The sequence below is a fragment of the Natator depressus genome, chromosome 2, assembly GCF_965152275.1.
Source record: "Natator depressus isolate rNatDep1 chromosome 2, rNatDep2.hap1, whole genome shotgun sequence".
In the NCBI taxonomy this organism is placed as follows: domain Eukaryota; kingdom Metazoa; phylum Chordata; order Testudines; family Cheloniidae; genus Natator; species Natator depressus.
In genome coordinates, this window is record NC_134235.1 from 142,311,093 (window position 1) to 142,328,522 (window position 17,430).

The window sequence follows — 17,430 nt, forward strand, 5'->3', positions numbered from 1 at the left end:
TACCTATGGGGGGCACATCTCAAAAAAATAGTTTTTAACTGCACAGGATGAGTTACCTCTCCTTATGTGTGTCATCAGTTATTGGCTGTGTGTGTGTGTTCTCGCTGTGTGCTGCTCTTGCTCTGGCCAGATAGCCTGTCCAGCAGGCTCCAGTCCAAGAAGACCACAGGCTCCATTCAGTAGCAAAGGAACTTGGCCAGGTTTATTGTCCACGAAGCACTGTCCTAGAGTCCTGGCTCAATGGTTACAGGTACGTTAACACATGTATGCCCATTACAATGGATTCAGTTCTGTCAACAGCGGGACTTTCCATTCCCCCCTCGGCTAAACAACAACACCCTGTCTGTGACCCCTCTTTTATACACTGATACAAATAAATTACCTATTGCCCCTCTGATGTGGTTAGTTACCACCCTTTACATTGTACTTCTTGGTTTAATCAAAGCATCTCTATCCATCATCCTATGATCCTGACTGTATCTTTAAGAGGGGTCAGTAAGTCCCTGTACCATCTTCAGGGAGTGTGTTTACACCATAACCTTGTATTGGGGTTTTCTGGCACTACCCTTCTAGAATGTGCTTACATGACTACTTAGTTCCTAGGCGTGCTTGTGTTTTTGCAACGCCAGCCCTGTTCTTGCCAAGTTCATGTATTGGACGGTGAACCTGCAGGCTGGCATCTGCTTTGTAACAGGGCAGGGCTTGACTTTTGTTTGGGCCTTAGGTCTTACACCAGGCCCTTATACCAGGCCTCATATCTCAGGCTCTCTCTTTCTACTACATTCCCCCACTTTTTGTCTTTTTATGGGGAGGATATTTTAACCATTGTCACGAAAAAAGCATAATGCATGGACTGAAGATGTCCCAGTGGGCTAAACACTGTTATATGGCCACCTTATTTTACCTTCTCCACATTCATTCCCCATCTGCTCCTTGGTCTTCACATTCCCTCGTATGACTGGTGGACAGATTTTAAGTTCCAGTTATGTCTTAGTCCCTTACGGTGGGCCTGGGAATGTTAGCTCAGGAACTTTGAGGAATGTAATTTTATGTTTGAGATTTGGGCACACATACTATACATATATTCCCATATATATAATATGGGTATCACAGAATATCAGGGTTGGAAGGGACCTCAAGAGATCATCCTGCTCAAAGCAGGACCAATCCACAATTAAATCATCCAACCAGTTTTTGCCCCATATGCCTAAATGGCCCCCTCAAGGATTGAACTCACAACCCTGGGTTTAGCAAGCTAATGCTCAAACCACTGAGCTATCCCTGGGCCCCCCCTCCCCCTCGTGTACATGTGACACTGCCTCATATTTGAGCATCACAATCCTTTTCTAATCTGGTGTTGTCGTCTGGCCCTTTTACTTTGGTTCTGCAGATAGCAACACACTCATATTAGGGCAATTACAGTTACCATCTGTATTATCATTAGTAGTAGGATGAGTGTTTTGGAATACTGGGATAGGCATTATTTCAGGGTGTCCCACAGTGCTATGTATATAAGAAGTAAAACAGAAGTTTGGAGTAGACACATCACAAATGAGGCCTTTATATATAAATTTTTTGTAATTAGTTACTAACTACACAATACTGTACATCCATGTTACAGGTTACCCTTACTGCTGGTTGTCACCCTCTATTCCTGAGGGAATTCAGCACCAAAAAATTAAAAATTTCTGTGGACAATATTTTAAAATTCTGCATATTTTATTTGTCAAAATAACATAATATAATCACACGAGTTTCAATATTTTGGTAATTTTATTTCAAAATACTTGTCAGCAAGTATGTCTGTAACAATACAGACAAAAAAGATTCAGGAAATGTGTTTGACAAATAGATTCCTTACTAGGCATGTTAATACAGAACTTTAAATTAAACTACAAAAAAGAAATCTATTTCCTGCACCCCTCAGAAGAAGTACAAAGGCTCGGGGGAGTCAGAGGTAATGGAGGAACTGAGGGAGAAGGAAGGAGCCTGGGAGTGAACCAGGAGGGTTGTTGGGTGTGGATAGGAGAAGTATGGAACATTTTCTTTTTGGAGGGATTGCTAGGGAGTTGGGAAGCCCAACTATGCAGACCCTGGCTCTTCCATTCAGTCAGGCACGTCTGTCCCTGTCCCTGAGTGTGCCTGCACCCACTGTTTCCATGTGCCCCTCCATTCATCCCCTGGTTCAATACTGTCACCCCACAAGCTCCTGTGCCCGTGACCCAGTCTGTCCCGCTCCCCTCACTAGCCCTTCTGAACTCCAGTCTGTGATCTCCCAGCAGCCCTGTGGGCCCCACTCTGCCTCCTAACCTGGCTCCACAGGCAGGCTGCTGTGATGAACGCAGCGGCTAGCTGTTACTGCTGGTCAGCTGGCTGTTCTGGTGCCACAGCGGCCTCTGGTGGGCAAAAGGTGGAACTGCAGCACTTTTTCAGTGGACTGTATTTTCAAGGGGGTGGGGGGGAAATTCTGTATCAGACATGAATTCTGCATGTTTGCAGTGGCATAGAATTCCCCCAGGAGTAATCCTCTGATCAGCTTCGCTGGGCAGGAAACAGGAACAGCTAGCTTCTGTCTTCCATTTGTTGCATACCTCTGATACACCAGTAGTTGACGTAGATCCAGTTATTTCTTATAGATGCTGTCTTCCAGATAAACCTACTGAATGGACAGTAACCAATTTACCAAATATTGCTGTGTCAGAATTTAATTGTTAGCCAGACACCGAACAAGATTGTTTTGAATGACCTGCTTCATTTTGGATGCAGTGTCACTGACCCCAAATTTTGACTGTTACTAACAGGGAATTTGTTTGCACAATTTGACATATTGCTAACTCATTACTGTTTTTGTTATACACCAACAATGCCAATGCCAGCTAGCTGGTTGTTACTAATAAGGTTAGGTGATTAAAAAATATTTCCTAATGAGTTGGTTATGGTAGTTACTATGTAACTTCCATAAACAGTACAAATAACTTCTTTACTGGTTTGTTGTTTCCTTGCTTTGTTGTTGGCTGCCATTAGTTTAATTTTTACCTGTGTGTTGGTTAAACCGTTTAGCAATATAAACAATAATACAGTGACGTTTACACAGTAGCTAAATTCATTCATATTTCAATGGTAAAGATTTAAAACCACCGGCACATGAACTCACTTTACTTAATAATATACAGTTTAAATGACAGTTAGACCTGGTCCAGCTAGTGGTATTTAGCTGATTGCCTACCTAATTGTCCATATATAGTAGACTGAGGTGTAGTTGGCTAGTCTGTTGTTTATAAAGCACTTCATTTTTCTTTTCTTGATGCCTGGGGGTTTCTTCACTGTGTACTGATGTCTTCTGGTGTCTTCAGTCGGTGGGATGCAACCATAAACAGCTTAAGTTGATTAACAGAATAAAGTTTTTACATTCCTCTTTTTTTCAGTAACCCAGATTTAATACACAGATTAACTTAGTGTGCATTATTAATTTTTTATATACTAAATATAGTGCTTAACTGCTGAAATAGATGTACACGATCTTCTGTGAGAAGGAGTACTGCTCTCCTCTGCTGAGCACTCTGTTTTAGCAAAAGAGTTAGTAACAGAATTTTTATCCAAGCTTTCTAGAGTTAATTTGCTTGTGATACCAATTCCACTTCTGCTAACTGTTTAGAAGCACAAACTTTAACCACCACTACTTCCCTTTAACATAACATTAAAGAAAGAGTGTAAACATTAAACCAAACTGAATTTTAAATGCTGGTCTATGAAAACACATTGAGAGTATTAAACTTTTATAACACTTAGATGTATTTGGGAAAAAAAGGTGTTAATGTGTTGAAATTGTTTGGTTAGCTTTAACATTTTGGAACATAACCAGACATAGTTTATATTGATATCTTTTTTTACCATTTTTGCTATAACATTCTTATAACTATATTTTAATACTTAATAAAGGTGCAAACAAGTTTATAAAAACCCAAACAAGAAATTGACATTTTGTTAATATTACTGTTGTTGAATTACTGGTGATGTTTCGCTTTACATTTTTTCTTTTGACTAAAAAATCCCCTTGTGATTACTAAAAGAGAATTCTTTTTGTTTGCAATTGCATTATTTGTTGAGGCAGAAATATATGTACATATATTTATAACTGAGGCCTTTTTGAGCTTTTGCAAAAAAAATTAATTGGTTAATACTGTTACGATGGTTATACCCCAACCATAATATTAAAATAATGTGGTACCATTTATATTTTTAAAAAGTATAAAATTGACTTTTGTTGTAACAAAATAAAAGACAAAAGTGGTCACGTGACACACAGCACAGAGCAACATACAGGACAAAATTAATGGCACCAGAATTATATTTATAACTATACAAGATAAGGCATTAAGAACCTTAGGTATTAAAGCAATGCATTATAGAAAATAAACGGGTGAGCAAAAGAGTTAAAGATCTAAATAAGCAAGTTATTACCGTTTCATTTTAAACTTTTAATAAGAATTGATAAAAATTCATATGAAGATATTTTCCCCCTTTGTTGTATTAGATTCATAAGTTAAGGCATTTTCCATTTCTTTATATTACTTTACTTTAAAAACTCTTCTATATGGAAATGTTTCAAATATTAGTCAGTGGTTAGAATTAGAAGCAGAGTCTGCATTTCTGTTGCTTGGCAGCCATATCTTCAAGAAAATTAGGAGTGATTCCAGCTGTTGATTCCTGAAGAGTGTAAATAATTAATTTACTGGATTTATTTAAAGTAAAACTTTTACCTAATTTTCTCTTTATTTTATTCTGTTTTCAGTTGTTTTTGTCTTTTTTAGCAATGGTGGTTTCTGGAATAACTATAACTTTTAACTTTTAAAACAGAGAGAGAAAGCAGAAGTGAGAAGAGGCGGGGAGTGCAGGGGAAGGGAGTGGGGAAGTACAACCTAGGAAGGGAGGGATACCTGAGCCAAGAGAGATTAACTCTATCAAATTATCTTAAAGTACAGGCAGCAGCAGTGAGTTTAGCAAACTGAGAGAGGATATAAGGGAAAACTTAACTGAAGTAAAAATATTTGAGAAAGAAGATTATATTATTAGCTCTGAGCTGAGGCTCCATGGGTTAAAGCAGTTGGGAACCTGCACCCCTGGTTTTTATCCTGGCTCTGAGATGAGAGTAGGGGTCATTACTTGCTCTTGCAATATCTGAATTTGTTCCCCCAGTGTCTGTTGCTTTTGTCCTCATGCCAAATAGATTGCAAGAGTGCCCTTGCCTTGCTACAGTTAACTGTTTTGGGGCAACTCCATGTATTAATGCATCAATTTTAGGTATTAAACTGCTCACTCTCAGTATTTCACTTTGTAATTCGTTTTTATCCACTCCCCCATGATAAAGTCGCAGCTCCAGTTTCCTAATGTGCTCTGTGAACTGTTCCATTTTTTCCTTCATCTGATTTACCAATCCAGTGAAAGTATTGTTTGCTACTTCTCCCTCCTGTGCACTTACTTTTCCTGTTCTGACAGACACCAGTCTAGGACTCAGTTTAGCTTTTAGTGGAACCTGGCTTTTATCAGACAATGCAAGAGGCCCGTGGCCAGTTTGGGTCATTCCCAATGTCCCCATTGCAGCACCCATTCCAATCACTCCATGTTACATCTTTTAATTTTTGTCAGGCCACCTTTTTCCATTTCTGTTTCCATTCTTCAGGCACTGTATAGGTACCCGAAGCCCATTGCTGACCAATATTTATAACCGAGGATGGCACTTCTATTTTTTGAAGATTCTTTACAGCTATTTCCAACATTTATTCTGTTCCTGTGCTTTCTGTAACGTATAATGTCTCTGAACTGCTTGCCACCCTGCTAGGAGAGCAGAAGCATTTCAGATCTCTGTTGCTTCTCTTGCTGCTTTTTTTGTTGTTGTTTTTGTTTCTGTTTCTGTTAGTTGCCCTGCCAATTTTGTGGCCTGTTGTGTACATTTCTTACTCTTATTATTTTCTAAGGCTATAGTCTCTGCCCAACCTTACGGATTCCATTCCATGTTTCTTCCCCCTATCTCTTTTAAATTCATATGGACCTCCTTTACTGGCAGTCCAGCATGTACATACCTCATGAAACTCATCAAAAACATTGTTGCAGGTGGTTTTGGGTACATGTCGTCAGTCGCCCCTCCCTCCGTGAAAGCAATGGCAGACAATCGTTTTGCGCCTTTTTTCCGTACAGACGCCATACCACGGCAAGCATGGAGCCTGCTCAGCTCACCGTCACCGCTGCTGTTGTGTCCTGGGTGCTGTTGTTAGCAGACGGTGCAACTGCTAACCGTCATCATCCACCACTTCCGCTGCAACTCTACTCTCCTGCTCTTGTAAATGAGCTCAGTCTCAATAGCAAATTTCTCCATGTTGTCGTCATCCACCGCTTCTGCTGCAGCTCAGCTTTCCTGCAGAATGCCATACCACGGCAAGCAAGGAGCCCACTCAGTTCACCGTCACTGCTGCTGTTGTGAGCATTGTAAACACCTCACGCGTTATCCTGGAGTATATACATAACCGGGCTAAGAGACACCAGCACAAGGACGATTTTGATAAGGATATGGACACAGAAGTTCGTGAAAGGACGGGCTGTGGCAGTTGGGACATCCATGGTGGCAGTAAGGCTGGTTGATACAGTGGAACGCCAATTCTGGGCTCGGGAAACGAGCACAGACTTGTGGGACCGCATAGTGTTGCAGGTATGGAATGATTCACAGTGGCTGTGAAACTTTCGCATGCGTAAGGCCACTTTCCTTGAACTCTGTGAGTTGCTTTTCCCCACCCTGAAGCACAGGAATACCAAGATGAGAGCTGCCCTGACAGTTGAGAAGCGAGTGGCGATAGCCCTGTGGAAGCTTGCAATGCCAGACAGCTACCGGTCAGTCAGGAATCAATTTGGAGTGGGCAAGTCCACTGTGCAGGCTGCTGTGATCCAAGTAGCCAGTGCAATCATTGACGTTCTGTTATCAAGGGTAGTGATTCTGGGAAATGTGCAAGTCATAGTGGATGGCTTTGCTGCAGTGTGGTTCCCTAGCTGTGGTGGGGTGATAGACGGAACGCATATCCCTATCTTGGCACCGGACTACCTTGCCAACCAGTACATAAACTGCAAGGGGTACTTCTCAATGGTGTTGCAAGCACTGGTGGATCACAAGGGACGTTTCACCAACATCAACATGGGATGGCCGGGAAAGGTGCATGACTCTTGCATATTTAGGAACTCCAGGCTGTTCGAGCAGCCGCAAGAAGGAACTTACTTCCCAGACCAGAAAATTACTGTTGGGGATGTTGAAATGCCAATAGTTATCCTTGGGGACCCAGCCTACTCATGAAGCCTTACACAGGCAACCTGGACAGTAGTAAGGAGCAGTTCAACTATAGGCTGAGCAAGTGCAGAATGATGGTAGAATGTGCCTTTGGACATTTAAAAGCTCGCTGGTGCTGTTTGCTAACTAGGTCAGACCTCAGCACAACCAACATTCCCATTGTTATTACTGCTTGCTGTATGCTCCATCATATCTGTGAGAGTAAGGGGGAGACGATTATGGCGGGGTGGGAGGTTGAGGCAAATTGCCTGGCATCCGATTTTGAGCAGCCAGACACCAGGGTGATTAGAAGAGCACAGCTAGGCGCACTGCGCATCAGAGAGGCTTTGAAAACCAGTTTCATGACTGGCCAGGCTACGGGTGTGACCATTGTGTGTGTTTCTCCTTGATGCAAACCCGCTCCCCTTAGTTGATTTTAATTCCCTGTAACCAAACCACTGTCCCTCCCCCTTTTGAAATAAAGTAACTATTGTTTTGAAACCATGCATTCTTTCTTTATTAATAAAATAAAAAAGTGAGTTAACTGACAAGGTAGCCTGGGTGGGGTGGGAGGGAAGGACAAGGCCACATTGCTTTTTGTAGCCACGCTACAAATCAAACTGTTTGAATGACAGCCTTCTGTTGCTTGGGCCATCCTCTGGAGTGCAGTAGCTGGGTGCCCGGAGCCTCCCCCCACTGCGTTCTTGGGCATCTGGGTGAGGAGGATATGGAACTTGGGGAGGAGGTCACGCGGTTATACAATGGATGCAGTGGGGGGTCTGTGCTCCTGTTGGCTTTTCTGAAGCTCCACCAGATGCTTCATCATATCCGTTTGCTCCCCCATTAGCCTCAGCATCGCCTCCTGCCTCTGCTCTTCATGCTCTCTTAATGCTTTCCTGGCCTCTAACACTGAATGCCTCCATGCATTAAGCTGTGCCCTATCAGTGCGGGGGGACTGCATGAGCTTGGAAGACATGTCATCACGAGTGCATTTTTTTCGCCTTCTAATCTGCAATAACCTCAGGGACGGAGATGATAGGGGGAGCATAGAAACATTTGCACCTGGGGGTGGGGGGGAGATAAAAAGGGAGAGTAAAATTTAAGATGATACATTTCTGAGAACAAAAGGGATACTCTTTCACAGTGAATCAAGCAATTCACAGCAGACAGCACATGTGCTTTAGGTACAAGGTCACATTTTTCCTTTTATATTGAGAGCCTGCCAGTATGGTGACACATCACACACGGCTGGGCAACTGAATTCGGGTTTCCAGGCAGCCATGGTGTCATAAATATAAAGGGGGGGGGGGAGGTTTTTGTCTGTCTGTGTGATACCTTTGCCGGGAACCAGGAACAGATCAAGGATGCAAGCCCTCCAACTCCTGTAAAGTTAGTTAGTAATCTAGCTAGAAAATGCGTTAGGTTTTCTTTGTTTTGGCTTGTGAAATTCGCTGTGCTGGAGGAAATGCGTATTCCTGTTTTTGTGCCTTTTTGTAACTTAAGGTTTTGCCTAGAGGGATTCTCTATGATTTGAATCTGACTGCCTGTAAGACTGTCTTCCATTCTGATCTTACAGAGTTGTTCTCTTTATCTTTTTTTGTTCTAATAATAAAGTTCTATTTTTTAAGAACCTGATTGGGTTTTTTGGGTCTTAAAAATCCAAGGCTGGTCTGTGCTCATCTTGTTTATTCTCAAGCCTCCCCAGGAAAGGGGAGGTAAGGGCTTGGGGGGCGGTATTTTGGGGAAATAGGAACTCCAAGTGGTCCTTTCCCTGTTCTTCGTCTAAATCACTCGGTGGTGGTAGCATACTGTTCAAGGACAAGGCGAAATTTGTGCCTTGGGAAAGTTTTTAACCTAAGCTGGTAAAAATAAGCTTAGGGGGTCTTTCATGCGGGTCCCCACATCTGTACCCTAGAGTTCAGCGTGGGGAGGGACTCCTGTGACACATGGTAAGGCACAGGGTACGCGGGGTTGGCTTCTTACGTATACCATGTGGGAATGGTTTCAAACTGCAGCGCCATCCTTTCCCATAGCAAGCAATGGGTTGGGTTTCACATTTAAAAGGAGGGGTTGCTGCTTTTGGGTGGATGTGCAGCACACACCTCCTCCCACCCCACCGCATGGCTATTCTCTGGGATGATCCCTTCACCCTCCCCCCCACCGCTTGGCTATTCTCCAGGATGATCCCTTTTAGCCAAGCACAAACAGCCCAGCATGAACGGGGTCCTTTTACTGTTACCTTACAAAAATTTGCCTATTTCAGCCAGTTGACCATGAATGATATCACTCCCCTGAGGCTAACGCAGAAAGATATAGACCGAATGTTGCTTGAATGCAACCAAAACCTAGGGCCATTCGCTGCCATGCTTTGTGCTGCAGTGATTCCAGAATACTTGCTACTGGCTTGCCTTGGTAAAGTGTCCTACTATGGAGGACGAAATAAGGCAGCCCTCCCCAGAAACCTTCTGCAAAGGCTTTCAGAGTACCTCCAGGAGAGCTTCATGGAAATGTCCCTAGAGGATTCTCGCTCCATCCCCAGACATGTGAACAGACTTTTCCAATAGCTGTACTGACCGCGAATGCATCCCAAGTCTTCAGGGCAAATCAAACATGAAACGCTATTGCTTTTAAACCGTGTACTGTAGTTACAAATGTGCACTCACCAGAGGCGCCTTCTCCGGCTTCAGGGTCGGGGATTGGCTTCAGGGTGATGAAAAGGTCCTGGCAACTGGGGAGAACGGATTCACCGCTTGCCTACTGCGCATTCCCCTCCTCCTCCTCATCCACAAAATCCTCTTCCCTGTTGCATGAGACTCCCCCCTTGCAGGTGTCCACGGACAGTGGTGGGGTAGTGGTAGGGTCCCCCCTAGAATGCCGTGCAGCTGATCATAGAAGCGGCAGGTGTGGGGCTCTGACCCAGAGCATCCCTTTGCCTCCTTTGTCTTTTGGTACGCTTGCCTGAGCTCCTTAACTTTCATGTGGCACTGCTGTGTGTCCCTGTTGTAGCTTCTCTTCATCATGCCCTGTGAGATTTTGGCAAATATATTGGCATTTCTTCTTTTTGATCAGAGTTCTGCCTGCACAGATGCTTCTCCCCATACAGCAATCAGATCCAGTGTCTCCCTTTTGGTCCATGCTGGAGCTCGTTTGCAATTCTGGGAGGACTGCATGGTCACCTGTGCTGCTGAGCTCGCCACGCTGACCAAACAGGAAATGAAATTCAAAAGTTCCCAAGGCCTTTCCTGTATACCTGGCTAGTGCATCGGAGTTCAAATTTCTATCCAGAGCGGTCACATTGGAGCACTCTGGGATAGCTCCCAGAGGCCAATACCGTCCATTTGAGTCAGCACCCCAAATTCAACCCAGCAAGGTCGATTTTAGCGCTACTCCCCTTGCCGGGGAGGAGTGATCTTAAACACAAAAAAGAAGCTTCCAAGAAGTGGAAGATTGGACAAATGACCGGGGGGAGTATAAAAATATTGCTCAGGCATACGGGTGTGAAATCAGGAAGGCCAAATCAACCTTGGAGTTGCAGCTAGCAAGGGATGTTAAGCGTAACAAAAGGGTTTCTACAGGTATGTTAGCAACAAGAAGAAGGTCAGGGAAAGTGTGGGCCACTTACTGAATGGGGGAGGCAACCTCGTGACAGAGGATGTGGAAAAAGCTAATGTACTCAATGCTTTTTTCGCCTCTGTCTTCATGAACAAGGTCAGCTCCCAGACCACTGAACTGGGCAGCACAGCATGGGGAGGAGGTGACCAGCCCTCTGTGGAGAAAGAAGTGGTTCGGGACTATTGAGAAAAGCTGGACGAGCACAAGTCCATGGGGCCGGATGCACTACATCCGAGGGTGCTAAAGGAGTTGGTAGATGTGATTGCAGAGCCATTGGCCATTATCTCTGAAAACTCACGGTGATTGGGCAGGTCCCGGATGACTGGAAAATGGCTAATGTAGTGCCCGTCTTTAAAAAAGGGAAGGAGAAGGATCCTGGGAACTACAGGCCAGTCAGCCTCACCTCAGTCCCTGGAAAAATCATGGAGCAGGTCCTCAAGGAATCAATTCTGAAGCACTTGGAGGAGAGGAAAGTGATCAGGAACAGTCAGCATGGATTCACCAAGGGCAAGTCATGCCTGACTAATCTAGTTGCCTTCTATGATGAGGTAACTGGCTCTGTGGATGAGGGGAAAGCAGTGGATGTGTTATTCATTGACTTTAGCAAAGCTTTTGATGTGGTCTCCCACAGTATTCTTGCCAGCAAGTTAAAGTAGTATGGGCTGGATGAATGGACAAAAAGGTGGATAGAAAGCTGGCTATATCGTCGGGCTCAATGGGTAGTGATCAATGTCTCCATGTCTGCTTGGCAGCTGGTATCAAGCGAAGTGCCCCAAGGGTCGGTCCTGGAGCCGGTTTTGTTCAATATCTTCATTAATGATCTGGAGGACGGCTTGGATTGCACCCTCAGCAACTTTGCAGATGACACTAAACTGGGAGGAGAGGTAGATATGCTGGAGGGTAGGGATAGGATACAGAGGGACCTACACAAATTAGAGGATTGGGCCAAAAGAAATCTGATGAGGTTCAACAAGGACAAGTGCAGAGTCCTGCACTTAGGACGGAAGAATCCCATGCACTGCTACAGACTAGGGACCAAGTGGCTAGGCAGCAGTTCTGCAGAAAAGCACCTAGGGGTTACAGTGGACAAGAAGCTGGATATGAGTCAACAGTGTGCCCTTGTTGCCAAGAAGGCCAATGGCATTTTGGGATGTATAAGTAGGGGCATTGCCAGCAGATCGAGGGACGTGATGATTCCCCTCTATTCGACATTGGTGAGGCCTCATCTGGAGTACTATGTCCAGTTTTGGGCCCCACACTACAAGAAGGATGTGAAAAAATTGGAAAGCGTCCAGCAGAGGGCAACGGAAATTATTAGGGGACTGGAACACATGACTTATGAGGACAGGCTGAGGGAACTGGGATTGTTTAGTCTGCAGAAGAGAAGAATGAGGGGGTATTTGATAGCTGCTTTCAGCTACCTGAAATTGGGTTCCAAAGAGGATGGATATAGACTGTTCTCAGTGGTAGCAGATGACAGAACAGGGAGTAATGGTCTCAAGTTGCAGTGGGGGAGGTTTAGGTGGATATTAAGAAAAGCTTTTTCACTAGGAGGGTAATGAATCACTGGAATGCGTTACCTAGGGAGGTGGTGGAATCTCTTTCCTTAGAGGTTTTTAAGGTCAGGCTTGACAAAGCCCTGGCTGGGATGATTTAGTTGGGGATTAGGTCCTGCTTTGAGCAGGGGGTTGGACTAGATGACCTCCTGAGGTCCTTTCCAACCCTGATATTCTATGAGTCTATCCCTTCAATAGCAGGGATACTGATCAAGTTGCTTCTTTTCTCCCATTTAAGTCTCCATTTTCTCTCATTCCAAACATCTGTTTCTTGGGATAGCAAGAATTAGAGCATCTTCTGAGAAGAGATCCCCTCTTCTCCTCATAGACAACCCAAGCCTGCTGACAGTGTGGGGACACAGCCCTGGAACACCCCCTTCCCACCCTCATGGCCACCCTCCCCTCTCCAGGAAAGCAGCGGCCTCTCCAGGCAGCTTCCTGCCTCTGCCTCTACCTGCCTGGCGAAGCTCAGCTGCTCCACAGGGAGGGAGGCCCACTGCTCCATGTGACCGAGCAATCTCGGGGGTGGGGGTAGTATATGACCCAGCATGCCCCCTCCCCACTCGTCGCCTCTGCTTCCCATCCCTTCTTTTCTTGATAGACTGCTTGCTACTGCATCTGGCATGGCTTTCGGACTTAATATGAGAGTAGACAATTTAAAGGTTATCACAACTTATTTGAAAGTTTTTTGACTGGACTATGATGCTTTTGTTGGGTGCATATGGGAGGTAGTTCAAGCAACAAAACTCTGACAGTATTGATTGCCACTGTGGACATACGGGTGTGGTTAACCCTTCAGTCATGAATTTCAGACTTGAGAATTTCTTGTTACGAGATGTCATATTTCTGGTAAGATTTAAATTGACTATTAATGGAAACTTTTGTTCTGGGATATGTAATAGGATTCCCAACAGTGCAGCAAAATGGTACTGAAGCAAAATAACCCCAACAGATTACAGTAGAATTTTTTAAAATGAGTGCATTATTTTATTATTATTAATAGATCTCCGGTGAAAGTGCAAAATATCTCCTCCATTTTCTCCCCCATTAATTTTTTAAAAAATGGATTTGGATTTATCACTTGAATCTTTGAAAATAATAGACAAAAACAGTCAGATGTGCTGTAGCTTTTTTTTAGAAGCAGGAAAATAAAATAGTCTTCTGGATAGGTAAAAGGGATGCTCTGTTAGTGTTTGCTTTGCATTGTCTGTTCCCTTCATAGATGTTGTCACCATTAATATAGCTAATATTTCTTTGGGAATGAGGTGAGGAGGTAAAAAAACGGTGCACTACTTTACTGTTTGTGTTGAAGAACCTCTAAGAAAAAGAGTAGTTAAAAATTGGTGTGATATGTAAACATAAAATAAAATGGGTATTTTGAGGTTCTTCTTTGACTGCTTTGTCCTGTGTGTATTCCACACATGGGTACACGTCCACCCCATGTGCGTGAAATTGGAGGTTTCTAGCAAGTAGTGTCCATTGGCCCGCACCTGTGCAATTGACCCGTGCTCTGAATCAATTGCACAAGGGGTGGGGCAGACTGACACCTCTCTATTTCCTTCTTACTGCCGCATGGCTTGAGTCAGAATCTGCTATATCCACAGATTTCTCAGTGCTGCTTTCTTCTTCAAACCTGTAAATATATTGTACATAGTTTTGCTTTAATATTTTAGTGTTGTTTGAGTTTTTAATCTTAGTAAATCTTAGTGTCTCCCCTGTGGGTCCAACAAGCAGCAATCATGCCTTCTGTCCTCCAGTAAAAGGATATTCCATTTTTACTGACCCAACAACAATTAGATTCCTGAAAGGTCTAGGTACGGTCTTCTCATTAGTGGTGAAAACTGCATTACAATGGGACCTCAACCTTGTACAGTCAGTACTTACCAAGTCACCATTTGAATCATTGGCAACATGTTGTATGATGCACATTCCCATGAAGATCACCTTTTTAGTTGCTATCACATTGGCCAGAAGCCAGAGCCAACTGGGAGCACTTGTGGTTTTGCTATTTTCATCAGCAGGTTTCCCTTTGCCTTCACCTTCACCTGAAATTCATCCCTAAAGAAATTTCTGAGCTTTGCATCAATTGACCTATCTGCTTAATGGCATTCTTTTCAAAATCTCATACTTCCAAAGAGACGAGGAGACTTCACTCTTTGGACATCAGACAAGCTGTAGTGTTCTACTTGCAAAGGACAAAATCAATTAATAAATCACTAAGGCTGTTTGGCACTATAGTGGAATGGTTGTGAGGGCAGGTATTATCTGCTCAAAGACTCTCTAACTGTATCTCTGGCTGCATCATTCTGTTTGTCCAGTTGACACACTTCTCCCCTGAATGTGGTGAGAGCCCATTCCACAAGAGCACAAGCAACCTCGACAACATCTCTTCAAGAGGTACCTATACTGGACATCCATGGATCGGCTACCTGGAGTTCTGTGATACGTTCACAAAATATTAGGCCTTAGTTCAAGTGTCCTCTACAGATGTAGCTGTTCGGACTGTGGTATTACAAGCATCTATACCAACTGCATCCTCATACCCCCTCCTGTTAAACACTGCTTATCAATCACCCACAGGTAGAATACACATAGGGACTCGTGTTCCAAGAAGAGACAGAAGTTACTGACCTGTAACTGGAGGTTCTTCAAAATATCTGGTCCTTATCTGTATTCCACTACGCAGCCTCCTTCCCCTCTGCTTCAAATTCTTCTGCTTAGTGATAAGAGAGGAACTGGAGAGGCATTGGTCTGATGCCCCTACCATCAGTTCGGAGCATGAGGAGAAAAACTTGCAGGACCAATGGGCACTACTTGCTAGAAATCTCTGATCACAGGCACATGGTGTGCACACCTACCCTTGTGTGGAATACAGATAGAGACCAGACCATCCTGTTACAGGTCAGTAGCCTCCATTTTTTTCCCTCCTTTTATGATCAGGTTTTTTGTCCCACTTACTGCATATGCGAATATTTGTAGTAGCTAAAAACCAATTGCTTGACTTTTTTTTTTTTCATTTGATATACTGTCTGTAGTTGTTCGCTTTCTAGAACATTAAGCTCTCACTACATATCATTTGCTGTGATTTAATCTTTTCCTATCTGTTTCTTAGGAAGTCCCATGTGCCCTCCTCAAAAATAAAGGTAAATAGTTGTAATATACTAACCGTGAAATAGAAGCTTTAAAAACATTCTACTCAAACTGATGTATTTTTTGTGTTTGTTACTTCATATATTGAATGAAAGTATGTGGATGAAGAGATCAGATGCCGGTGGAGGTTGTATGAAGTATAGTGTCAGTTTCATCCACTACAGAATACTCTGATTTCATGTGCAAAGTTGGTGGTCTTGGGTTTTACATATTTTTGCTACCTTTTTGTACTATATTATTTGCTTTGATTGCTCTTTTTAAGTTTAATTTAGATATTTAACACTCTTGTTCACTTAAATAGGGTCAAAATCTTTAAATTCTTTGGAATCAAAGCATGGGTGTGTATATATTTATATGCTGATTCATCAAATTGGTAGAAGGATTCAAATAATAGTAAATACATTAATATACCTTTCTATGTGCTTTCAGAGTTGGAAATTTCCAATGCAAATAGTTGGTTTATTCTCCTTCTGAATAGATCTTTTATTAAATCTATACTTGTGACCTCATGGAGGGGAAGCCCGTTAGAACTTTTCAGACAAAAAAAGTCTCCACCAATTACTTAACCTTATTTTCTAAAGTTTTTCCCCCTTTTTCTAGTATTTTCACTGTTGTGTCAAATGCACTTGTGCAATCTTAACCCTAAGTTTAGTGTTTTAGATCAGAATAGTTGTTTAAAAAAGTTAACAAAGTGTGCAGCATAAAATGTATCTGAGTTTGTTTCTCCTCCTGAAATTCTTAATGTTTCAAGTTTTCATAAGCAATATTTTCTAATTGGATTGTAGTTCCAATCCATATTAAGCCCAAAGACTTCATATAGTCCAAAACGTTTCAGTCCTCATCAGACTATACTGTGTCCCACAGGCATAGAACAGGAGAGACCAAGCTGCCACCAATGGCAGAGGCCCCTGCAATGGAAGGGAATTGATTAGGTGAGATCTGCCCAGATGATCCCAGCAGGTGAACCCCATGCTACAGAGGAAGGCAAAAAAAAAAAACCCAAGGTCCCTTCCAAACTGACCTAGAGAAAAATTCCTTCCCAACCCCAAATCTCATGATCAGCATAACACTGACCGTTATGAGCAAGAGACACTAGTCAGTTTTCTAGAATGAATTCTATGTACCACCTCAGAGCACTGGTCCACCCCATCTCTAATGCTTCAGAGGAAGGCAAAAATAAAAAACTCACAGAATACGTCTAGCCAATTGCTTATTGGTAGTGGGTCTACCCTTTTATTTCTACTGAGTGGTCGATTTTAGACCAATACAGCGGTTTTTAACTTTTCAATCTTTTAATCTTCTCTTTGTTTTATTAGAGGAAATTTCCTGTGTGGTTGGGGGAGGCTTTAGTCACTGGTGTTTAACCATTAGGAATAGTGAAGGCTGTTCATCTTGTGGCTCAACATTTCCCATTTCAGACACTTGTATTCAATTCTTGACATGCTTGGCATTTGCCAATTTAGTGCTGCTTTTTCTAGATTTTCATTTGTCAGAAGCATTGCATGTCCCAACTAGGATCCACGTGATACAGGAAGCCATGAGAGTTTTGAGGACAGGTTCAGAATAAGAACTGATTCCAGGCTCTTTTGCACACTTTCAACCTTAGGAGACTCCAAAGTCCAGTGCTGAAAAATTCTTGGTTTTCAGGGGGTCTGGATTGTCCACTAGGCCGCAGAGTTCTGCAGTGTTCTTACTTAGTGCCAAGGGACCATTAGAAGAAAAAAGAACAGCAGTACCACTGTTCTTCACATGCGCACAAGACTGAAATCTTTTGACCTGCACTATCCATTGGGGCTGTGCCTG

At 43.1% G+C, this 17,430-nt stretch overlaps 1 protein-coding gene across 1 annotated transcript in view; it reads left to right on the plus strand.

The window, feature by feature from the left end:
• Positions 1-17,430, plus strand: part of NFX1 (nuclear transcription factor, X-box binding 1) — a 218,566-nt gene that overhangs the window by 91,128 nt on the left and 110,008 nt on the right. Inside the window, exon 11 of the mRNA XM_074945080.1 lies at positions 15,590-15,620. Within this exon, the coding sequence (XP_074801181.1) occupies positions 15,590-15,620 (31 nt within the window). The remainder of the gene's footprint in view (positions 1-15,589; positions 15,621-17,430) is intronic.